The sequence below is a fragment of the Trachypithecus francoisi genome, unplaced genomic scaffold (genome assembly GCF_009764315.1).
Source record: "Trachypithecus francoisi isolate TF-2019V2 unplaced genomic scaffold, Tfra_2.0 Lachesis_group6, whole genome shotgun sequence".
Taxonomy (NCBI): domain Eukaryota; kingdom Metazoa; phylum Chordata; class Mammalia; order Primates; family Cercopithecidae; genus Trachypithecus; species Trachypithecus francoisi.
In genome coordinates, this window is record NW_022681471.1 from 99,926,152 (window position 1) to 99,951,139 (window position 24,988).

The 24,988-nt window shown below is 39.2% G+C and overlaps 1 protein-coding gene and 1 non-coding gene across 3 annotated transcripts; both read left to right on the plus strand.

The window, feature by feature from the left end:
• Window positions 1–3,199: 3,199 nt before the first annotated feature.
• On the plus strand, window positions 3,200–23,497 carry RPGR (retinitis pigmentosa GTPase regulator). 2 transcript variants are annotated; one of them, XM_033202091.1, is made up of 8 exons: window positions 3,200–3,449; window positions 7,285–7,410; window positions 8,175–8,267; window positions 10,041–10,103; window positions 12,445–12,603; window positions 13,955–14,104; window positions 20,916–21,071; window positions 23,280–23,497. In XM_033202091.1, exons 1-8 carry the CDS (start codon window positions 3,422–3,424, stop codon window positions 23,375–23,377), a joined length of 873 nt encoding a protein of 290 aa, XP_033057982.1. In that variant the 5' UTR covers window positions 3,200–3,421; the 3' UTR covers window positions 23,378–23,497. The 2 variants fall into 2 exon arrangements, with proteins under 2 accessions (XP_033057982.1, XP_033057981.1); XM_033202090.1 differs by having other exon boundaries at window positions 3,211–3,449; window positions 20,913–21,071; window positions 23,280–23,490.
• LOC117078652 lies at window positions 23,333–23,462 on the plus strand. The gene has a single exon (XR_004435090.1). It is a non-coding gene; the product is annotated as a small nucleolar RNA SNORA31 (small nucleolar RNA).
• Window positions 23,498–24,988: the final 1,491 nt, after the last annotated feature.

The window sequence follows — 24,988 nt, forward strand, 5'->3', positions numbered from 1 at the left end:
AATACAGTGAGCTGCCTTTGCCTTATTAATAGCTAACACTGTTCAGTGCTCCATCATTCCAGGCACCAAGCTATAAGTTTTGCATGCATTACCTAATATTTCACAACCACTTTCTGAGATAGACGATAGCATTATGTTATATTTTACATATATATAATATATGTATATTTATATATATATATAAAATCTAGGGCTACAGCATAGCTATATATACATATCATATATATATATACCAGTGGTCCACAACCTTTTTGACACCAGAGACCAGTTTTGTGGAAGACAAGTTTTCCACTGACCGGGGATGGGGGGTGAGGGGAGGGGTGGGGATGGTTTTGGGATGATTAAAGCACATTACATTCATTGTGCACTTTATTTCTATTATTATTACATTGTAATATATAATGCAATATACAAATGTATGTTGGCATACATTATGTTCTATACAAATATACAACATAGTGTAGAATCAGTGGGAGCCCTGAGCTTGTTTTCCTGCAACTAGAGGGTTCCCATCTAGGGGTGATAGGAAACAATGACAGATCATCAGGCATTAGATTCTCATAAGGAGCACACAACCTAGATCCCTCCCATGTGCAGTTCACAATAGGGTTTACACTCCTATGAGAAACTAATGCCGCCACTGATCTGACAAGGGGGTGGAGCTTGGGTGGTGGGGAGTGGCTGTATATACAGATGAAGTTCCACTTGCTCTGCAGCCCTGTTCCTAACAGGCCATGAACCAGTGCCAATTCATGGCCTGGGGTTGCAATATATATTATATAGCTCTGGATCATATATATCAATAGTATAGATGGCCAGGCACAGTGGCTCACGCCTGTAATCCCAGCAGTTTGGGAGGCTGAGGTGGGCAGATTGCTTGAGCTCAGAAGTTTAAGACCAGCCTCGGCAGTGTGGCAAAACCCCATGGTGGGAGCAAGCCCTAGTGCAAGGGCTCAAGAGTCCCTTTACAGAGTTTTCTGGGGTTTTATTACCCTCTAGAGGTTTCCCATTGGTTACTTGGTGCCATTCCCAAGTAACCATTGGTACATTTCCCATTGGTTACTATGTAAATGAAGTAGTGGCCTTGCAACCAATCAGAGGCTGAAGTGTAGTTACAAAGGTTACACCCTATTCAAGCATCTGATTGGTTGTGGAAAGCAACCAATCAGAGGCTAAAGTGAAGTTACAGAGTTATACTCCTATGCAAATGTCTGATTGGTTGCAAAAAGCAGCTAGTCCAGCCTGTAGTCAACAGAAAGTAAAAGCTGAGGTGTATATGGTCCATTACTCACAGAACATGCACAAAGGGGTTCACCAGCAGCACAACATCATTGCTGTAGAATTTTCTCAGTGATGTTACATGATGCAGGGTTTCCCGTGCATCAGCATTTGGCTATCGTGAAACAAAGAAGCAAAAAGCCATCTTCCTGCCTCAGCAAACCCGGGAGGCGGAGCTTGCAGTGAGCTGAGATCCGGCCACTGAACTCCAGCCTGGGCCACAGAGCGAGACTCCGTCTCAAAAAAAAAAAAAAAAAAGCCATCTTCCAGGATGAGCAGATTTATGTACACTTGGTAGTTGTGGACATGAGCTCTAGAATCAGACACAACTGGATTCAGAGATCCCTGAATTACTCGTGTGTGTTACCAACTCTTTCTCAGGAAGTTTGCATTAACATGAAGGGGGGACATTAAACTATTAGTTACACAAATAATCCTTTACTTACAAAGCAAACTGGAGGTTACTAAGGAAGTGTTTAACAAGAAGCATTGACCTGGTGTAGGAGGTTAAGAAAGGCTTATCTGAAGAAAGAACATTAAATCTAAGAACTGGAGAAAGAGAAGCCAGGAGGAGGAGAGAGCTCTTGGCAGAGAGTAAATTGTGTATAAAAGTTTATAAGGAGCTTGACTCTTTAAAGGAACACCAAGAGGCGAGGCTGATTCCTAGCAAGGTGGCAAGGTCTTGGGCCTATTAAGGATCTGAGATTTTATCGTAAAGGCACTGTGAAACCACTGAGAAGTTTTAGGCAGTAGAACAACAGAACAGGATCAGTTATGTGTGTCCCTGACATCATTCTGCCTGGTCTGGATGCTATGTAGAGAATAAACTAGAGCAGTGAGAAGGGTTCAGAGGCTATTGCAGAATTTCAGATATGTGGTCAGGATGACTTGGAGTACAGTTCACTGGTGCCAGAGAGGAGTAGAAAGATTTGAAAATATTTTAGGTTGTAGAGTCAACAGGAAATGGTTTCTGACTATTGACTCCTAGACAGTGCTGGACTACCAAACAGTTCTTAGAGCAACAGCAAAGATGGGGCCCTAAATTATTTTGAAAAGGATTGGATATTCATTTTTAGAGCATCATAATTGTTACTATGGGAAAATTAGAATTTTTAAAGATTTACTTTATGATACGCAGTCATTTTTTTATTTCAAAATACAATAAGGCACATTTTGGTGCTAAGCATCCCAGAAGATAATGATGCAGCCCAACTCCAATGTTTCCAACATAAGCAAATAGCAGGAGGGGGGCACCATTTACTGAGATGGGGAACACTGAGGAAAGAGCTGGTGACATTGGAGTTAGGTAAATGGGGCAAGAAGAGCACAATGAGCTCATCCTTGAGCACACTAAGACATCAAATTGGAGGTGCTGAGCAGGTAATTGGTGAGCAGAAGCCCCAGAAGGAAGCACATATTCGAATGACTGGGTCTACATAGTGAAAGCAGGCTTGAGATACTTGCAATAAGACTCCAGATCTCTTATTGTATAATCTCCACATGCTTAAACAGGGGTGACATTAACCACTTTACAGGGTTGTGATAGTACTCATTTGGTCAAGAAATACGTAATGAGCATTCAATATAGGCCAGACCTTGGTTTAGATGCTGGGGATGCCTTTAGCAGAGTGCTTATCTCCTTTAATGTTCCAGCTGGTCACTACTACTAGTAGTGTCATAATTGTGTGTCGATGTTTGCTTATGTCACGGGCTATGAGATTTGTGACGTCTGCCACTCATGGCAGGGTCCCTGCGGCGCCTGGACCTCCAGCGGCACGACGGCGTTGACTCCAGGGCATCACTGCGCGGCGTGGCCGCCTCTCTGCTCCAGGCCGCCAGAGGGCGCGTGGTCTCTACCGCCCCTCCGCTGTGCCTGAGTCTATCCCTTGCCAGCCACCGGGCCTCCGTTCCCCTCCCCAGCGGCGCCTGCCCCGCCTTGCATTCCCAAGCTCCGCCCCCGTTGCCCCTAGCGGCTGTTTGTTGACTTCCGGCAGCGCGGTTGTAGTTGATCCACGGAGTTTCGCCATGCCGAACTGGGGGGCTTTCGCGGCCCGCGTCTGGGCGGAGTAGCTGCCTTAGCCCCGACCAAACCGTCCTCTACAGCCTCCTGGCCCAGGCGCAGGCTGCCCGTACCGCCTTTGGCATGAAGGAGCCCGAAGAGCTGTTGCCCGGTGAGTCGCGCCCGCTCCGGTGGCGGAAGGCCGGGAGGGAGGATCCCCGGGCGGGCGGGCGGCCTGGCCCCGCCTCCGGATCGGCCCTGTAAGGGGACAGGCCCCAGGCTTGGCGGCCGGACTGGGGCGGGATCGCTGGTTGCTCTCTCACGAATGACTGAGGGCAGAGGACTGCACAGGAAGAACAGGATGGGGGAGAACGGGAAAGAGGGTGCCTGTCTTTCTTATGCTTTTAAAATAAGCTTTTGATGAGATTCTTGAAGGCGGGACACTTTTTTTTTTTTTTTGAGACGGAGTTTCGCTCTTGTTGCCAGGCTGGAGTGCAATGGCGCGATCTCGGCTCACCGCAACCTCCGCCTCCCGGGTTCAAGCGATTCTCCTGCCTCAGCCTCCGAGTAGCTGGGATTACAGGCCTGCGCCACCACGCCTGGCTAATTTTATATTTTTAGTAGAGACGAGGTTTCTGTATGTTGGTCAGGCTGGTCTCGAACTCCCGACCTCAGGTGATCAGCCCGCCTCGGCCTTCCAAAGTGCTGGGATTACAGGCGTGAGCCACCGCGCCCGGCCAGGCCAGGGACATTTTTTACCTATCTGTAAACTCCCCAAAGTGCAGACTCCAGACTTGTGCATTTTGGAGGTCCTGAGCTCCCGGTTATGTATTGAATGCGGTAAAGAGTGAGTGATCAGGGTTGTGGGGGTAAAAGGGGATACAGGAAATAAATTGGATAAAGAGGAAGAAGAGGGACCCTTTAGCGAGTGTTTTTTAGCCTTTTTTTCCTGAGCTCTGTAGTTAGAAATACTTTTGACATTGTGCCCCGATACCCCATACATACTGTGTAACAGAAATAGATGTCTCGTGATGCAGTCCTTGTTCTAACCACTTAGATTCCACACACAGCTTTTTGATAATGCATTCTTTTAAAATGCTAATCGTGTTCCACTGAATTGATTTTCTGACCCACTAGTAGGTCACGACCATGTTGAAAAAACACTGGGTTTGAGCAGAAATTATACCTTCACTGAAATATGTATGTTTTCTTCCATGCTCCTGGCCGGAACTTAGATTCCTGTCCTGCAGTTCACAATTTAGTGAGGCATACAGGAAGGTGAACAAAATGACCATACAAATTGACAGTAGATGTTACAGGGCCAGAGCGGAGCCACCAAACCTTGGCTTGGGATGAGGGTATCAGGGAAACCAGGGGAGCCAGGACAAAACAGTTAAAATGTTAAAATAATTCATTCTGGGGAAACTCAGAGTCTGTTCTAGATCCTAGTCGAACTGAGATGCCTCACAGTGGTTCTCAAAAAGTTGTCCACAGTGGCTAGTCTCTTGCATATTAATATTTATGATTAATACTTATATTCGCCATGTTTTCCTTTCTGGTACGAATTAGTTTATGTGTGATCACCCACCTTGGGATTTCCCCAGAAGCTGGACCTGGCCTACTATTTGGTGTATGTGTGTGTTTAAATGGTTTTTGGGAACTGGTAGGGGTTTTTAGTCTCTCTTCAAAATGATGCTGTGCCACAACAGTTTGTGAATACTACTCACATCAGGTAATGACTTGATGTAAGAATGTTAAATCTCAACATCCCGGTGTACTCCTCTCCCAGTCTCCTAGGACCGTGGCATTTTGTGATGTTGTTTTGGGGGGAAAGATAAACCATCCTTTCCCATGTACTGTTTCTGGAAAGAGAAAAAGACATCTCTATGACTGACTGTAGTGCATGAGTAAGATGAGAATTAGAAACTTCCTGAGTAGCTGTGTTGAGAGGATCTTTTCATTTTGTACTGGATCCCTAAACATTCTGAATTCTCAGAAATCAAGAAAAGCTGAAGGGCTCCTTTGCTGACGACTTGGGTAACCTGTCTTTTATATTAACAATGTCGAAAGTTATATTCGACTACCTACTCACCATTATGATGAATTCGTAAACAAAACATTGAACAGTTACGAATATACATGTGTGTAAGGGGGACCCTTTCTGTGTGAAAAGTAGAACACACAATGGCTACTTTGTGCCAGGCAATATGGGTAGTACAGACAGTTTATACCTTCTGTAACCTTAGAAAATAGTTGGAAAAAAACAACATTTGGGGTAACAAATGGTGAACTCTGTCTGTGTTTCAACACAGAAAAGCAGTGACTTTTTTTTTTTTTTTTGAGACGGAGTCTCACTCTATCGCCCAGGCTGGAGTGCAATGACGCTGTCTTGGCTCACTGCAACCTCCACCCCTGGGGTTCATGCGATTGTCCTGCCTCAGCCCCCCAAGTAGCTGGGATTACAGGCGCCCACCACCATACCCGGCTAATTTTTGCATTTTTAGTCAAGATGGGGTTTCACCACGTTGGCCAGGCTGGTCTCAAACTCCTGACCTCAAGTGATCCACCCGCCTAGGCCTCCCAAAGTGCTGGAATTACAGGTGTGAGCCACCACACCTGGCCAACATTTTTAAAGTATAGCTTTTCATTGCTTTGTGAGGACCTCATCTTACATATTATGCTACCTACCAAGCTTTCTAATCAAACTGTTACACAAATCTTGCTGACATTTGTAATTTTGCTGATTTGTGTAACAGTTTAATTAGAGAGATTGCTAGGTAGCACAATTATTTGCCATATAAATTCTACAGATCACATAGTTCAGAGAAGCCAGTGATCATTTCCAACTCTTATGGTAGAGGAAGAGTTTACAGAGGCAGCTATGAGCTAACACTTTGAGGATGCTAGGCTCTGAGCTAAGTTCTTTATTCATGTCATCTCGTTTAATCCTTACAACAACCTTTGAATACCTAGTTGCCTTTAAAGCCTGTTTTTTTTTCTTTTTTCTAGCTGCTTTCCCTTGGTTCAAATGAAAGAGATAGTGGTGGAGTAATTTGTTTCTCTCTGTGCTGTCTCTGGTTTTATGGGTATTCATTGGGATTACCAACAGAGAAATTAGGGGTTCACCATTTTGGCCAGGTGTCGTGGTTCACGCCTGTAATCCCAGCACTTTGGGAGGCCGAGGCAGGAGCCCAGGAGTTTGAGACCTGAGCCTAAGCCCGGGAGTTTGAGACCAGCCTGGGCAACATGCTAAAACCCTGTCTGTGCAAAAATTACAAAATTTAGCTGGACATGGTGGCACATGCCTATAGTCCTAGCTACTCTGGAGGCTGAGGCGGGAGGATTGCTTGGGCCCAGGAGGTTGAGGCGGCAGTTAGCCGTGATTGGGCCACTGCACTTCAACCTGGGTGACAGAGTGAGGCTCTGTTTCAACAAAAATAAAAAGAATTCACCATTTGGGCTAACGCCGTTTCCCTTGCATGAGAACACTGGAGGTTCCTTGGAAAAACTGGACCAGAGAAAATCCAAATTGACTGATAGAGACTCTCCCCATAGATATCCTGATGAAGTTAATGAGGAAGCTAAATACTGTCCTGTTTCTGTGTTTGGAGAAAAGCTCTCAGTCAGAGGCCAGACCATGAGATGTTAACCAGAGCAAGACTAGCACAAATTGTACCATTTCATTCCAGGGAATAGACATGTACTTGGTGACAGCAGAACTATTAGTAATAGATGACTGCCTTCCTTGTGATAGTATATTTCTTACTTTGTGCCAGTATATGAGTAATACATGTTCAATCTAGTAGATTTCAGAGATAAAACTATAATGGAGTCTGAGGAATAAGAAAGACTGATTTAAGGTGGAAGAAGGAAGGCTTAAATATTGCCAGAGTGGGGGCAAAGCTGTCATGAGACAAGAGGTTTGTATGGATAAATTACTGAAAAGGTATTTTAATAATAGGCAACATAGTAAAAGTTATAAAATAGAGACCATCTTATATTTGCAGATTCGGGTGCTGTGTTTACATTTGGGAAGAGTAAATTTGCTGAAAATAATCCCAGTAAATTCTGGTTTAAAAATGATGTTCCCGTACATCTTTCATGTGGAGATGAACATACTGCTGTTGTTACCGGTTAGTATTACAATCCTGAATGAGGACAGTAATACTTAGAAAATTCTAAATATTATGTTATAGATACGCTGCTGTGTTTTAAACATGTTGAAAATGTATCAAAAGTGTTGTTTTTTACTTTGCCAGAGAATTCTTCACAAAATAAGTCATCAGGAGTGTCTTTTAAATTTTAAGTTTCCTTAGTATATTTAAGTATGATTTTCTATACACACAACTTTCTTGAAATGAATCTATTTCAATATAATTAAAAAACTGTTACTGTATAATTTTAGAAACTCTTTCCCACCTAATAGAATCTGGTTATATGGCCGGGCGCGGTGGCTCAAGCCTGTAATCCCAGCACTTTGGGAGGCCGAGACGGGCGGATCACGAAGTCAGGAGATCGAGACCATCCTGGCTAACATGGTGAAACCCCGTCTCTACTAAAAAAAAAATACAAAAAGCTAGCCGGGCGAGGTGGCGGGCGCCTGTAGTCCCAGCTACTCGGGAGGCTGAGGCAGGAGAATGGCGTAAACCCGGAAGGCGGAGCGTGCAGTGAGCTGAGATCCGGCCACTGCACTCCAGCCCGGGCGACAGAGCGAGACTCTGTCTCAAAAAAAAAAAAAAAAAAAGAATCTGGTTATACATAGATGAACAAGGCAACTTGTTTCAACACAGAAAAGCAGTGACATTTAAAAAGTATAGCTTTTTATTGCTTTGTGATGACTCATCTTACATTGTGTGAAAAATGCTTCAGTTGATTATTTCTTTTTCCCTCCCACCAGGAAATAATAAACTTTACGTGTTTGGTAGTAACAACTGGGGTCAGTTAGGATTAGGATCAAAGTCAGCCATCAGCAAGCCAACATGTGTCAAAGGTTTGGGATCTTTTTACCTTTTCACAAACTGTATAAAGTGTTTTTATGTTGACTGTGTAGTTCTTTAATGTCATAAATAATAAAGCCTTTAGTTGTTTATTTTCTGACATTTGCTTGAATATTATTAGCATTTAACTTATCTTTTATGTGATATTCAGAACTGCTTTTATATGTTAGGGTCTAAAAATCAGATTGATTTTAAATCCAGGGACCACAAAGGAAGTAATGAGTTTACAATATTGCATTTGAACATCCCCCCTCCTTTTTTTTTTTTTTGCTTGTTTGTAAAACTACTTACGTATTACTGTTATTGTATATACAGAGAACAAACATATGTTAGAATTTTGAGCTTTTCTCATTTAATAGAGTTGTGGACATTATGCTTCTATTTAGTTGCTGGTTTTATAAAACATACTTATCCTGCTTTATATAGTGACTAGGTGAAGTAAACAAAACATCGAGACTAGGGATTGATTAGTACTAGTGTAAAAGAACAACAGGACAAAATATTTGAAATCAGGAGTGTTCCAGAAAATATTAGATATATAATACCCTTACAAAGCTTTCTGGATGTTATATGCAAAACCTCTGTTTGGGTATAACCTGTGAACATCAGCTAAACTTGAAAGGATGATGGAGATTCCTTGAGATGTAGTAAAAGCAGTATTTTTTATCTTCCTGGCTAGATTTTAATTTCAGCTCAAAATGTCAGTGTAGCTTATCATATTTGTGCTGTTTATGGGAATTGTTATGGAACTTTTAAAGTATTCCATGTGTTCAAAAAGTATTTATTGAGCACAGTCTAAGCACTTGGGGATATTCACAGTGACCATGACCCTTACTCTCAAATATCTTACCTAATAGAGAAGCTAACAGAATTGTTTAGACTATGGGATCCTTGAGACCAGGAATTCTATCTTAGTCATCATTTTGCAGCCCCTATGCCAAGCACTTAGGAGATGTTCTTTAAATGTTTTTTGAATATGTAGATGAATGAATGAACAACTTTGATTCATACATGTATACCTATCAATATTGGTCTTTCAGTTTTTCATTGAATGTGGTAGAAGGTGAGCTTGATAACGGTGATGGCAGGTTAGGTAATGGATCAGATTGGTGAGGAGGCAGCATAATAGAATGCAGTGAGTCAGCACATATTAACTACCTGTGAAGTTGTTTTTTTTTTTTTTGAGACAGGGTCTCGCTCTGTCGCCCAAGCTGGAGTGCAGTGGCATGATCTCTGATTACTGCAGCCTCAACCTCCTGGGCTCCCGCCATCCTCCCACCTCAGCACCCCCTCTCTGAATAGCTGAAACTACAGGCATGCACCACCACACCCAGCTAATTTTTGTATTTTTTTGTAGAGATGGGGTTTCACCATGTTGCTCAGGCCGATCTGGAACTCCTGAGCTCAAGCCATCCGCCCGTCTCAGCTTCCCAAAGTGCTAGGATAATAGGTGTGAGCCCCCGCACCTGGCCTACCTGTGGAGTTTAAAAATATACATATATAGATGCCTAGCCCCTACTTTAGACCCACTGACTCAGATTCCCTAGGGATGGGGCTAAGATATCTATACTGTATTCAAGCTCCACTGGTTATGATGGTACACAACCAGTTCTGAAAACCTCTGGTTTGCTAGTTAAGAATATTGACTTTGGAATCAGACAAGCCTGCTATTAAATCTCGGTTCTATCACTTAGTTACCATTTTTCCTGGACTACTGTTCATTTTCATTGCTGTAAAATAATTGTCCCATTTTTAAATATTTTTAGCTCTAAAACCTGAAAAGGTGAAATTAGCTGCCTGTGGAAGGAACCACACCCTGGTGTCAACAGGTATAGTGCTCAACCTGTATGATTTCCTGCCTGACTTTGAGAACTGAGGTCTCGTTCCAGTAACGTAGTTTTGTAAAATTAATAGAGAGTATACTTTGGCAACAGTAAAATTAGGGTTTTTAAAAATGTCAATGGCTAGCACACGTTTGCCTTTGCAAATATACACATAAATGTCAAATGGCTGAAGAAAAAGCTTCTTTTCTTGGATTATATCATGGGACAGCATCTCCTAACCTGTGTGTCCACCTTAGGGGCTGGTTATTCCTGTTCTTGCTCTTCCTCACTAAGGTTGAGTGGAAGGCACCCAGAAGGCTGTTGATGTGAGCGAGCACAATGCCCATCAAAATCCATACCAGCTTTTGTGTGTGTATGTGTGTTTGTAGAAATTAACAAAGTGCTTCTAAAATTTATATGGAAAACAATTGACATAGAAGAGCCAAAACAATTTTGAAAAATTACAAAATTAGAGGACTGGCACTACCTGATTTCAAGACTCACTGTAAAGCTGCCGTAATCAAGACAGTGTGGTATTGGCAAAAAGATAGACAAAGATTAATGGAACAGAATAGAGTCTACAAGTAGACCCATATATATATGCCCACTTGATTTTTGGCAGAGATGCCAAGGAAATTCAATAGAGAAAGGGTAGTATCTTCAGCAAATGCTGCGATAACAATTAGACCTCCAGGACCTGACCACTGAGCAGTTCTTCCTACCACCTTCCCCCTGCCCCTGCCCCGTGCCCTGCGCCCCCAACCACTTATTCTGTCTTCAGGATGTTTTCACTGCGCCAGCTGCTCTCCACTTCTCCATACCTTTCCCTTTCTGAAGTGTCTTTTCTCTTTCTCTTAGGCTTTTCAGATTATCTTTTGAGATCCCATTAAGTGTTACTTCTTCCATGGAACATTTTGTGACTGTTCAACTTTGTGTTCATTTATTTGTTTGAATTATTTCAATCTCACCAACTCAGGTTTGCTCCATGTGTGTTAAATTGTGCACTCCAATTTCATGTGACCTTGTATGTATTTTCCATTTGAAAGCTAGTCTTGTTTCCCCAATTAGGTTTCCTCTTTTCTTAAAAACAAAAAATAAAAATAACAATAACTTTAAAATTTTTACTAATTCAGGCTGATTCTGCCCTCATTTCACCCTATAATTTAGCAAGGCTTTAACTTCGTGTATATATGTATGACATAGATAACTAATTATGTGTTAAAAATCTTCATTAATTTACAATTTACTGGAAATGTTTATAATCTAGGCATGATGTACTTTTTATTTAATTAACAGAGTAATTAACAAACATTTTTACGTACTTTAAATGAGCCAAATGCTGTTCTAAGAATTTTACAAATCTCAACTAATTCAATCTTCATAACAACTCTATGAAGTAGGTACTATTATTATCCCCATTTTATAGATGAGGAAAATGAGGCACACAGAGGTTATGGCTTGCCCAAGGTCCCACAGCTTTGGTAAGTGGTAAGCCAGAATTTGCACTCAAGCAGTCTGGCTCTGGAGTCTTTCCTCCTAAACAGAGTGCTATAGTGACTTCTTATTTAGCTAAGAAGTTAAAATGAATACAACATAGAATTATCATGTTTCTAATTAGATTCTTCTTGAATTTGCCCCGTTTTACTTATTTATACTGTATCTTAGCGGGTACAGAAGTTAAAATTAATGGACACATCTCTCTCTTTTTTTTTTTTTTAGAGGCGGAGTCTGGGTCTGTCGCCCGGGCTGGAGTGCAGTGGCCAGATCTCAGCTCACTGCAAGCTCCGCCTCCCGGATTTACGCCATTCTCCTGCCTCAGCCTCCCTAGTAGCTGGGACTACAGGCGCCCGCCACCTCACCCAGCTAGTTTTTTTGTATTTTTAGTAGAGACGAGGTTTCACCGTGTTAGCCAGGATGGTCTCGATCTCCTGACCTCGTGATCCGCCCGTCTCGGCCTCCCAAAGTGCTGGGATTACAGGCTTGAGCCACCGCGCCCGGCCACATCTCTTTTAAAATAGATTTGCATTTTAAACTAGTTTGGAAGTTACTTTCCTTGTTTTTACTCTGAATTAATAAAGTACTATATTAGCAGAAATACGTTCCATTCATTCTGTTCATTTCAGTTGCTAGTTACATTCTAGATTGATTTCTAACATCTCACAAAAATATGTGACCTTGCTTGTTTTGCTTTATTTTGACGATGAAATGGAGTTGTCTCCCAAATAATAGGATAATGATAGCTTTCAGCTTTCTTCACTGTTAATAGAGGAAATCGCTGCTATACACTGACCTGTCTCATAAAAAGGGGGACTCTATAGTCTATTGATGTTTTCTTTTCCATGTGCAGAAGGAGGCAATGTATATGCAACTGGTGGAAATGATGAAGGACAGTTGGGGCTTGGTGACACTGAAGAAAGAAACACTTTTCATGTAATTAGCTTTTTTACATCCGAGCATAAGATTAAACAGCTCTCTGCTGGATCTAATACTTCAGCTGCCCTAACTGGTGAGGCTTGTTTCTTTTTCAGTCTGGGACACATTCCTTTCCTGTAGATCAGTATATGCCAACTCAGTAAACTGAAGGGAGCATTGCTGTTTAGTTTCTTGCATTGACTATGTGTTTTCAGAAAACATTTAAAATACAACTTTAAATCTTGACATACTGCAATTTTATGCTTATTTTATGCTTATTTTATGCTTATTTGTGCTTATTTAAATGTACATTAAAAAGTAATTGGCAAATAAGCTCTAAGCTATGCTCTTCCTCTACTCCTTTAGATATTCTTAAATATTATTTTCACTGTGTGCTCTTAAAGTTATACTTACAGTTTTAACTGAAGTTGCTATCAGAAACATCCACAGAAATCTATTGCAGCACATAATGTTAAAATGTGATTTGTAACAGTCATTGTACCTCTCTGCCCTCCCTACCAAAGCCCATATGAGACATTTCTTTAAAATTTGGAGCCAAGATCAGCTTGATCTCACTGAAGCTGCTGGTTAGCTGCTTTGTTTCAAGGAGGAGACTGTGTAACATGCGGTGTTACTCTATCAGGAAAGTCAGAGTTGTATCTGAAGCTCAATCCTTTAGATTTTGTCAGCCCTTAAGTTAGTATTTTGACATCCTTCTTTCAGTTGTTATTTTCATTTATTTGTTTTGCATTACTAAACCACTTCAAAATTTAAATTATTTAAAATATATAAATAAATCTTGAGAATTCCTTTCTAAAATATTTTTCCTAGATTTTTTTCTGACATCAAAACCCTTATCAGAAATTATATAAGTTACCTATTTTTGAGATGTTTTACATGATATTGTATCTTCATTCTCTAAGGCTAGATTCTGTGTTTTCAGGTTTAAATTATAAGGAAAAAAATAGGTAGTGAAATACATTTCTTCTGTTCTTTTTTCCAAAACATCATTTCCACAGTGCTCTCAAGAGCAAGGTCTTCCAGGCTTTTTTGAGCTGCAGGTGTCTAATGTGACCTGTGCTGTCTTTCAGTTCAGTTGCAGGTAGACTGCTTGGAAGGAGGAGAACATTTCTGTTTAGAGACATTAGAATGGAAAGGGTGATTGTAGGAAAGGGCATTCTGTCTTTGCTATTGAGATAAAAATATGTCCAGGACTTAAGTGATTTACAATCAGGCTGTTCTGTGTTCTTTATCATTATAGAAGTATTTCACAATATAAATTGAACTCTTAAGTAGCTAACTGGTGTAAATGTCTTAGTAGTACTTTATTGTTAAGATACATAATTTTTATGAACTATAAAATAAATAGTCTTTTGGAAGTGTAATAGCTTCAGAGCCTGACTACCTTTTAAAACGTTTTCTACCCCTTGTTTTTTTCTTTATAGAGGATGGAAGACTTTTTATGTGGGGTGACAATTCCGAAGGGCAAATTGGTTTAAAAAATGTAACTAATGTCTGTGTCCCTCATCAAGTGACCATTGGAAAACCTGTCTCCTGGATCTCTTGTGGATATTACCATTCAGCTTTTGTAACAAGTAAGACACATTTTGAAGTCATCATGTTATCTCCCACTTCTATGTTATTATTAAGTTAATAATGAAATGATGTAACATATTCTCTGGTTCTATAGAAATAATGCCATGGTTGTCTATGTAATGAAATTGTTTTGGTCTGTTTTAGGTCACAGTATTTCCCCATTTATGTAATAAGAGTTCATAATTTCAAACTGTGTCTGACATGATCACTTTTTAGGTGAATATAGAGAGCTCAGCATGGGATATGGTTTCCTTTGGTAGGACTTTCTCAGCATTCCCAACTTCTCCCTTTCCTGGACCTACTGGCAACCTTTTCTATCTTAGTTAAAATATTTGAAATGTTGGGCTCTAGCTGTTATAGTCTATATCTACACTAGTAATAACAGGAAGTGTGATTATGACTTTGCATCTAATTGATGGGATTTTTTTAATAGTAAAAATACCTAGAAGAAATAGTTTATGGACCCTCTTAGACAAATCTTTAAAGATTTATTTTATACGTTTACTCTTTATTTCATGTACCACAGACTCAGGGTTAGAAAGTGGTAATTCACCCATCTCAGTGCCCCCCAAAGTTACCAATGAATTGGCAGCAGCATGATACCAAGAGAGAGTAAACCTGACTTTGTCAGTATTTTTCACCACTGCATCCCTGGTGTCTTGAACAAACCAATAATCAATAAATATTATTGAATGAGGGAGGAAGTGAATGAATGATGAACTGATTGCATTCCTTGGGGTAACACTACCTACCAACTTATTGGCAACTTTTGCCTCCTGGGGTTGGTATAGTCTGTACTTGGTTTGTTCATGAAACAAAAAACAAGAAACAAAAACACAAATGGGAAAAAAAGCCAGCCAAACAATAAAAATACCAAGCAAAAGCATTGTTTTATATTTGGACTTTCAGAAAACTGCCAGAATGAATTGTGTGAATGAACTCTGCATTAGCCATTAGGTGAACAAGTGGAATAGTTCATCTTAACCAACAGGCATTACATTGAGCTTTTTTTTGATGTGTTTTTATGCTTTTTTTTAAAATTAAAACCCAGCTTTATTGAGATATAATTCACATACCCTACAATTCACTCATTTAAGGTATATGATGGAATGTTTTTTAGCATATTCACAGGTTTGTACATAAAATGAACTTTTATACCAAGCATTTTGCTGAGATTCGTTACATCAGCTGATATGAACTGTCAGTAATTTTCACACTAGCCATTATTTTATGACTTTCATCACTTAAAGTAACTTTTTACAAATTTTGGAAATAAGTATAAGGGGTTTTACTTAATATGTATTTTATGATAGATGAAAATGTTATCTAGAAAAGCATTTTTTTCTCTTTGTATGTTGAATTTGTAGATCAGAAAAAACAGATTAATTCTTTACTTTTAATTTTTAGTATTTGTGGGTACATAATATATATATAGTAGGTACATTATATATATATATATATGGAATACCTGAGATGTTTTTATACAGGCATGTGATGAGTAATAATCACATCATGTAGAATGGGGTATCCATCCCCTTAAGCATTTACCCTTTGTGTTACAAACAATCCAATGATACTCTCTTAGTTATTTTAAGATGTACAGTTATTTTGATTGTAATCATCCTGTTGTGCTGTCAAATACTAGGTATTATTATTTCTAATTTTTGGACCCATTAACCACTCTCCTACACACACCCCACTCCCCTTTCTAGCCTTTGGTAACAATCCTTCTACTCTTTATTTCCATGAGTTTGTTTTGATTTTTACATCCCACAAATAAGTGAGAACATGCAGTATATGTCTTTCTGTGCCTGTTTTATTTCATTTAACATAATGACTTCCAGTTCCATCCATGTGATTGCAAATGACTGGATCTCATTCTTTTTCATAGCTGAATAGTACTCTATGGTGCATAAGTACCACATTTTTTCTTGTTTTTGAGACAGTCTTGCTCTGTTGCCCAGGCTGGAGTACAGTAGTGCAATCTCAGCTCACTGCATCCTCCGCCTCCCGGGTTCAAGTGATTCTCCTGCCTCAGCCTCCTGAGTAGCCGGTATTACAGGCACCAACCATCATGCCCAGCTAATTTTTTTGTATTTTTAGTAGCAACAGGGTTTCACCATGTTGGTCAGGCTGGTCTTGAACTCCTGACCTCAGGTGATCTACCCACCTTGGCCTCCCAAAGTGCTGGGATTACAGGTCTGAGCCACCGCGTCCAGCTCCATGTTTTCTTTATTCAGTCATCTACTGATGAACACTTAGGTTGCTTCCAAATCTTGGCTATTGTGAACAGTGCTGCAACAAACATGGGAGTGCGGATATCTCTTTGATATACCGGTTTCTCTTCTTTTGGGTACATACCCAGCAGTGGGATTGCTGGATCATATGGTAGCTCTGTTTTTAGTTTTTTGAGGAACCTCCAAACAGAATAGTTTATTTCATAATAAACATGCAGGACATATTACTAAGATAGTTATGTTTAAGACTTCCTACAGATTTTTCACCTACTAGTATGTTTAAATGCTCATGTTCGTATTTTAAATTCATGTTCTCAATTCAAGTTCATATTATAAATTATATAAAATATTCAATTTTTAGATGTTATAGGTAAAATCTATGGAGTTTTCAGGTATTATCCCTGATTTCCGTGTCTTTTCATCTGATATGTTAATGGTTGAGTCTGAGCATTTCAACCAATGATTCACTGATTTAGGTGTAGTACAATAGGGGATGTAAGCAAATGAGTTGGGGTCATGGGAACTGGGGGCAGGAATTTGTGGAGCAATCGTCAGAGACTGGAGAATAGAGACTTGGCAGTGTGCTTAAGATCAGAATCCTGGGGAAGGTAGCTATCAGAGCCAGGTAGATAGTTTGAAGAATCCAGATTTTATAAAAATTAATAGACCTGCCCGGGCGCGGTGGCTCAAGCCTGTAATCCCAGCACTTTGGGAGGCCGAGACGGGCGGATCACGAGGTCAGGAGATCGAGACCATCCTGGCTAACACGGTGAAACCCCGTCTCTACTAAAAATACAAAAACTAGCCGGGCGAGGTGGCGGGCGCCTGTAGTCCCAGCTACTCGGGAGGCTGAGGCAGGAGAATGGCGTAAACCCGGGAGGCGGAGCTTGCCGTGAGCTGAGATCTGGCCACTGCACTCCAGCCCGGGCGACAGAGCGAGACTCCGTCTCAAAAAAAAAAAAAAAATTAATAGACCTAAGTGAAGTAGATATAATTGATATGTGAAATGACCTATTTGTTCTTCATGATAAATTTTATTTTATTTTTTATATATAAATAAGAAAAAGACCTTGAAATTAAATAAAACATTTTATATGGATTAAAAGCACTCACCTTCCCCTTTAAGGAAGGTCCTACTGATAAGCTACAGGAAATATCTTTTCTTACCCTTTATAGCAAGCTCATCCAACCCGCAGCCCAGGATGGCTTTGAATGTGGCCCAACACAAATCGTAACCCTTCTTAAAACATGAGATTTATGCACAGACCTTTTCTTTTTTTAGCTCATCAGCTATCGTTAGTGTTAGTGTATTTAATATGTGGCCGAAGACAGTTCTTCCAGTGTGGTCCAGGGAAGCCAAAAGATTGGACACCCCTGCTTTATAGGTAAAACATTTTACTTTAAAAAGTTGACACTGTGAGAAACCTCAGCAACTTACTATGTAAAAGTCATTTTAATGATATTTCTTACAATACCAAGTTGATTAAAATGTAGTACCTGCCCTTCTGGAGTTTACAATCAAACTATAGGATGTATAGTTTTCCGTGTACAAAGCATTTTCAAGTACAAATATATTTCATTTAATCTCCCAACCACTCTGAGAGAGAGGTGGTGATATCTCTGATTCCGTATATGCAGGCAGGATTCGAACACAGTTTTATTCAAGGTGATGCTGCAATTGAGTTGCAGAATCAGAATTTGAACTGCAGTCTTCCAGCTCTAAAAGCCAGAACAACTTCTACTGACATGCAGTTTCTCTCCATGTACAAGAGGAAGAGGAGGATGTGGTAGCAACTAATAATGACCAGGCACAGATTGTGTTCTAAGTGCCTTTGAATGCATTAATTCAGTTATTCCTATGAAATAACCCTATCACGTAGGCACTTGTATCCCCATGTTACAGGCCTAAGCGATTGAACAACTTGCTCAGTGTGATTGAGTAAGTGGCAGAATCCAGATGCAAACAAGGCAGTCTGACTCTGTAGCACATACTTTTCACTACTGTGCTAGACCAATAAGTGCAATATACAGCAGACCATGATTGGTAACATAAGACATTTGATAGCAGAGTCTTACGTGAGATCAAGAAAGAAAAAATATTATTTCTTGTTAAGGTCATCAGGACTTATTTCAGAGAAAGGGTGGTATTTGAGATTAACCATGAAAGATGGAAGCAACTCTGAGAGAGACAGAGATGAGGGAAGAACAATCCAGGCAGAGACAAAAACATGTACAGAGATAAAGAGACAGAAAAGTAAATCATGTATTTGGAGATTATTGCATAGTTGAGTTTGTTTAGAGGTTAGGGATCATGGATCCTAAAGGAATGTGAACCCCTAAAATGATATGCTAAATTTGGTAGGTGCATTTTTTTTTTTTTTTTTTTTTTTTTTTTTTTTTTTTGAGCCAGGTCTCAGTCTGTTGCCCAGGCTGGAGTGCAGTGGCATAATCACGGCTCACTGTAGCCTAGACCTTCTGGGCTCGAGTGATCCTCCCACCTCATTCCCCTGAGTAGCTGGGACAAAGATGCATGCCACCACACCCGGCTAATTTTTGTATTCTTTGTAGAGACTGGGTTTCACCATGTTGCCCAGGCTGGTCTCAAACTCCTAGACTCAAGCCATCTGCCAGCCTCGGCCTCCCAAAGTGCTGGGATTACAGGTGTGAGCCATCACACCCTGCTGGGATGTGTACTTTTTTTTATAGAGCTGTCATCAAATTCTCAAGGGAGGATGTGACTCAAAAGAGAGTCACCAGCTTGGGAGTAGATAGAAATATGACTGGTTAGTAGTCCGGGGACCTAATATGGAAGGTCTCTTGTAACAGTCTGCAGTTTATACTTGATACATGTATTTTTTTTTTTATTTGGAAGTGTCATAATTAGAGCCTTGTTTTTGGAAGATATATCTGATGTTGTGTGGATATGTTAGACTAGAGGTAGGAAAGACATTTGGAAAACTTGATCCAGGTGAAAATTCATGTTAAGATGTAAAGGGAATCAGGAATCTGTAGACAGAAATGGAGAGAGACTCATCAGGACTTAGGAACCAGTTTCCTATGGGAGGCAACAAGTGTGGGAGAATGGAAGGGTGCTGACTTACTGGGCACCACTTTTGTGTCAGTGTTTGCTAAATACTTCATAGAAAACTGTGGTCCATAAAACTTCATTTTCTGTGCAGATCAATTCAGAAAATCAATATAGCTGTGTTTACAGTATTTGAGCAAGTTTCAAGTGGTGCATATCTTGTGCATTGGCTGTCCCACACCTTCCCGAAGTTCCGTGATTTTCTAGAATAACTCACAGTCTTCAATAGCAGATTATACTTATGAATAAGATTTATTACAGCAGAGGATACAAAGCAAAAAGAAAAAGTGGGGAAAAGATAAGCATCTACAGTGGAGTCCAGAGAAGTCGTGCTTGGACTTCCTAGTACTTTCTCTTAGGAAACCACACAGGGCATGTTTTCTTCTTAGCAGTGAACTACAGGGACATGTGTGGAATGTCTCTGCCCAGGGAAACCCATTCTGGTGCATCCAGGGGATTTAGGGGGCTGGTCATATAGGCACCACCTGCTAGCAACTGGCCACAGCAGCTGAAACTCAGGACCCTCAATAGTGAAGCCAGGTGTACATCATCAATGTTAATGTTTGTGCAAGCAGCCCTGAGAAACCTAATCTGGCATAGTTCATTGCTCTGGTATATATAACAAAGTCATTAATCATCCATATAAAGAACACTCCAGGGGCTACCTTCTCAGGGGTTGGGCAAGGATCAATCATGGTTCTCTCAGAGACTTGCAAAGAATAAGCAAGCAGATCTGCTCTGTTGTCTCTTTGCTCATACCAATGGTGATGTGTTCTATGTCATTCTTGAGATTGGACCATATACTTACACAAGGTTTTTAAATTCTACTTTATAGAACTCAGTTAATTGCATAGAAATGAATAAGAAAGTTCTTGCTTTGAAGAAGTTCACAGTCATAACACAGTGTGATAAATGTAATAAAGAAGCAAATTAATAGTGTTAGTATGGACAGGGCAGTGATTAAGTGTCAGGAACTCTTTGGTAAGCGTCTTTGGAGGAAATGCCATCTAAATGGGTAAAATCTGCTATCTTAAGATTAACTTAACATATTTACTACACACATAAGTGAGTTTTCTAAACCAGTTTCATATAAAGCAATTATTCATTCATTATTCCACAAATATTAAGTGCTTGTTCTAGACACTGCTAGGTTTTGGGGATACCACAGGAGCAAGACAAAATTCATGTTTTTATGGGAGCTTTAAGTAAGTAGAAGACACAAGATATTCTTCACTTTTGTGAAAGCACTCAAATGATTTCTAGTTGTTTATTAGTAGTGGTAGTCATGAATTTTTCATGAAAATTACTGGATTGAAATAATCAAGGGGAAAAGAAAATCTAGCTTTATTTCCTTATCATACAGTAAAAATATCTCAAGAAAGGTCAAATGTACTAAGTTATCCTTGTCAAAACATTTTTTGAAGGTAAGATCAGCTTTTTGTTCATATGTATGTCATCATTAATCACTGTACTTTTCCTTCATAGCAGATGGTGAGCTATATATGTTTGGAGAACCTGAGAATGGGAAGTTAGGTCTTCCTAATCAGCTCCTGAGCAATCACAGAACACCCCAGCTGGTGTCTGAAATTCCTGAGAAGGTGATCCAAGTAGCTTGTGGCGGAGAGCATACTGTGGTTCTCACAGGTATGTATGGAGTCCACTGTTCTGTTCCCTGCTTTCTGTGGAGACTAATGAAACTTTTTTAATGTTCATTTTTTTTTTTATTATTGTGGTAAGAATACTTGCTATAAGAACTACCTTCTTAATAGATTTTTAAGTGTATAATACAGTATTTTTCTATGTAGGCACAACCATTGTACAGCAGATATCTGAAACTTATCTTGAGTAACTGAAACTTCATGCCCACTGTACAGCAACTCGTCTTTCCCGCCTCCCCTCAACTCCTGGCAACCACCATTCTGTTCTTAGCCTCTATGAGTTTGACTCTTAGATACCTCGTGTCAGGTGGCTTTGCATCTCTTTCCATTAAGATTCTCACTTTTGGGGCCTGGTGCAATGGCTGACACCTGTAATCCTAGCATCTTGGGAGGCCAAGGCGAGCAGATCTCTTCAGCCCAGGAGTTTGAGACCAGCCTGAGCAACATGATGAAACCCCAACTTTACTAAAATTAGCCAGGTGTGGTCTCAGCTAGACCTTGTCTCTTAAAAAAAAAAAAAACCCAAAAAGATTCTCACCCTTTATTTCTATACTTAATATATATTTCTGGTCTATGGAATAATTTTTTTAAATAGAAAAAAATGGATTCTGCTAATGTAATTTACATTTTCATGACCTTAACTTTTTTTTTCTTTTTTTGAGACGAATTTCACTCTTGTCACCTAGGCTGAAGTGCAATGGCCCGATCTTGGCTCACTGCAGCCTCTGCCTCCTGAGTTCAAGCAATTCTCCCACCTTAGCCTCCTGAGTAGCAGGTATTACAGGCGCCCACTACCATGCCTGGCTAATTTTTGTATTTTTAGTAGAGAAGGGGTTTTGCTATGTTGGCAAGACTGGTCTCGAACTCCTAACTTCAGGTGATTCACCCACCTCGGCCTCCCAAAGTGCTGGGATTACAGGCGTGAGCCACCACATCTGGCCTGACCTTAACATTTTTAATGGCAACATATTCCATTATTTTTGGCTCATTTTCAGGGACAAACAATTTTCTTATATATATGTTTTCTATATTTATCTAAAATTGACATTTTCCCTGAAATGCCTTCTTTTGCAGAAGCTTTTTGTTCAAGCTATTTTCTACATGACATTGATAATTCTTTTTTTGTGTGATATTTACAGTGTATAACTTGGGAATTTCTTTGTAGTTGTATGTTCTGTTATAGTAATTCATTAAAAAGTGGTAACGTTTTAAATTACGATAATAAAATAAAGTTAGGACCTTAATAGTAATGTTACTTTTGGGATCTGAATTTCATATTTGTTATGACATGTCATTTCTCAGAATTCTAATCACTGTATTGAAATATACTCACTACTTGCTAATATGTTTACTAAATTGATGCTTCCAATTTTTTTCAACATTAGACTTATTTTAGATGAGTAATGTACATAACACAATTAGGTAGTGAATTATTATATTTTTTGCACAAAAATTAACAGTTTGTGAAGTCACCACTTAATCTTTAGTAGCCCATAGTTTGAAATGTTGCAGACAAATTTTGAATAATATCCAATTCTAAGATGATATGCCTAATGTTGCCGGGTAAGTGAAGAATATTTTATCTTTATATTTTTTTCTCTGATGTTACTTTTCCTCAACTTCCTGTTCCAGCCCCAGTCATGGTTACTAAGCTTTAGTTACTAGATGGAATCTTTTCTAAGTTAGAAATAATTTTTTTTCAAAACTTATACTCTAAATTTGGACATAATTCTGAGGTTTAAGATTTTTTTTGAATTCCTGTTGAAAAAGTGAATTTTTATATAATTTCAAAAATGTCCTAAAAATTAAACTTTGAAATTAATTTTTAAACATTATCTGAAAATTCATTCTATAGACAGAAATGCAACTTTATGTGTTATATATTTTCTCTAGTTTATACAAAGATTATAGAAAGAATGAATAGGTCATTCAGGGTTATTTTAACAGATACAAATGCTGATTGTATAATAATAGTGTCTTCAACCATTCATTATAAAATATTTTTCTATAAAGTGAGCAACAAGATAATCTATGATACTTTTAATGATAGCTTAATTCTTACTTTTATATTCTTAATTTAAAATAAACGCACTTAAGGATGATATTTTCTTGTGGTTTTAAAGACATTTAGCTTTCTGTGGTCTTTGTTCTGAGCTTAAGTATAATCTTTCCAGAAATTGATTGCTCTCTCCAGATTTTTGCAAGCTTTGGGATCTCATACACCAGGAAAGTTTTTTAAATTATGAGATGCATCTATTTGACAGACCTGGAGTAGTTATTGTTTGCCACTAAGATTTCCACTACAGATGCAAGAAAGAAGTGTCCTTGCGTTTCCTGTCTGATTGTGGCAGCCAACATTGAATGGAGGAATACAGGAGAAAAACTTGGCAATACAGGGAAAAAAACATGAAGAGATAATTTTTTTTTTTTTTTTATACTTTAAGTTCTAGGGTACATGTGCATAACGTGCAGGTTTGTTACATATGTATACTTGTGCCGTGTTGGTGTGCTGCACCCATCAACTCGTCAGCACCCATCAATTCGTCATTTATATCAGGTATAACTCCCAATGCAAACCCTCCCCCCTCCCCCCTCCCCATGATAGGCCCCGATGTGTGATGTTCCCCTCCCATTCTTAGCAAACTATCACAAGAACAGAAAACCAAACACCGCATGTTCTCACTTATAGGTGGGAACTGAACAATGACATCACTTGGACTCGGGAAGAGATAATTTTTACAGTTCATAAATAATTTTGTAAACAGTGAAGAGCTTGTGTTACAATCTAGAGAATAACCTAAAATTTGAGTGTAAAAAATTATGAGAACCAATAGATGGTTGTCAGCTTCTGATTCACATTTGCCTAAATATGGGCATTGAAAAAAATGACTGTTTGCACTATCATATCATAAAATAAGGAATATTTTCAAAATAGAAAGCACTTAATTGTATAATAAAGGACACCTCCTTAAACTGTATAAATGTATCTGTATGGAAATTTCACTACTTTGCCTGTTTTTCACATTTCTCCATGGACCTGTGCAAACTATTATGAGCCAGCCCTGGTGAGGAACCTGGTTCTGGAACACAGTATAGGCAGAATTTTAAAAATATTTAATCCTAGCTGATGAAGTAATGGACCTGAAGAGTATATTGATCATCAGTGTGACTAAATACTAAACTGGATTGCTAAGAGAGTTATGGAATATTTTGTAAGACCTTAAGGAAAGAATAGCTAATCACCTGTTCCAATTTCTTTCACTAAAGAAAAGCACTTGGATTAGATTATTCTATGAAGGGCCTTCCCAGCCTTGTTTTTCTATATGTCTATAACTCTTACCTTAAAATCTATTAGAGGATCATTCATTAAACTATTTTTAAAACAATTTAGTTCATATCTGATGAATTTATTTCAACTATAGTATTTGCACATGACCACGATAGGTTAGAAAATAAAACTGGTTGTAGTGATAGGGTGATTATAGTTTCTCCTTGGGATCAGGGAAACCATGGACCACTGTGGAAAAAGTCTGAGGCTGGAACTTGGTACACACTAAGTGAGGTAGAGTGATATTTGTAATTTTGTAAGTCATCCACAGCAGTTACCAACAGACAAGAAAGGCCACTTGTAAGACAGGGTTCACAATGAAGTCTGGGTCCTGAGGCAAATGAGAATTTATCTTAACTTCTAAGATTATGTTTGAATAAACTTAAGTTTTCTACAGGTTAACAAATTATTCATTCTGAAATCAAATATATTCTGTGAAATTACAGTAATATTGATCTGAAGCGAACTGATCAAATCTGTTTTCCTAATGTAATATTACTTATTAACATTAAATTGTGTTGTTAAATGTCACAAAGGTGATATGGCCAAAAATTCTCTTGGTTGTTAAATATGTC

Coding starts and splice junctions, on each gene's coding strand:
- RPGR (XM_033202090.1), top strand. CDS start 3,422: ATGAAGGAGCCCGAAGAGCTGTTGCCCG. Junction 7,411..8,174: donor ACATACTGCTGTTGTTACCG/GTTAGTATTACA, acceptor CCCTCCCACCAG/GAAATAATAAACTTTACGTG. Junction 8,268..10,040: donor CAAGCCAACATGTGTCAAAG/GTTTGGGATCTT, acceptor AAATATTTTTAG/CTCTAAAACCTGAAAAGGTG.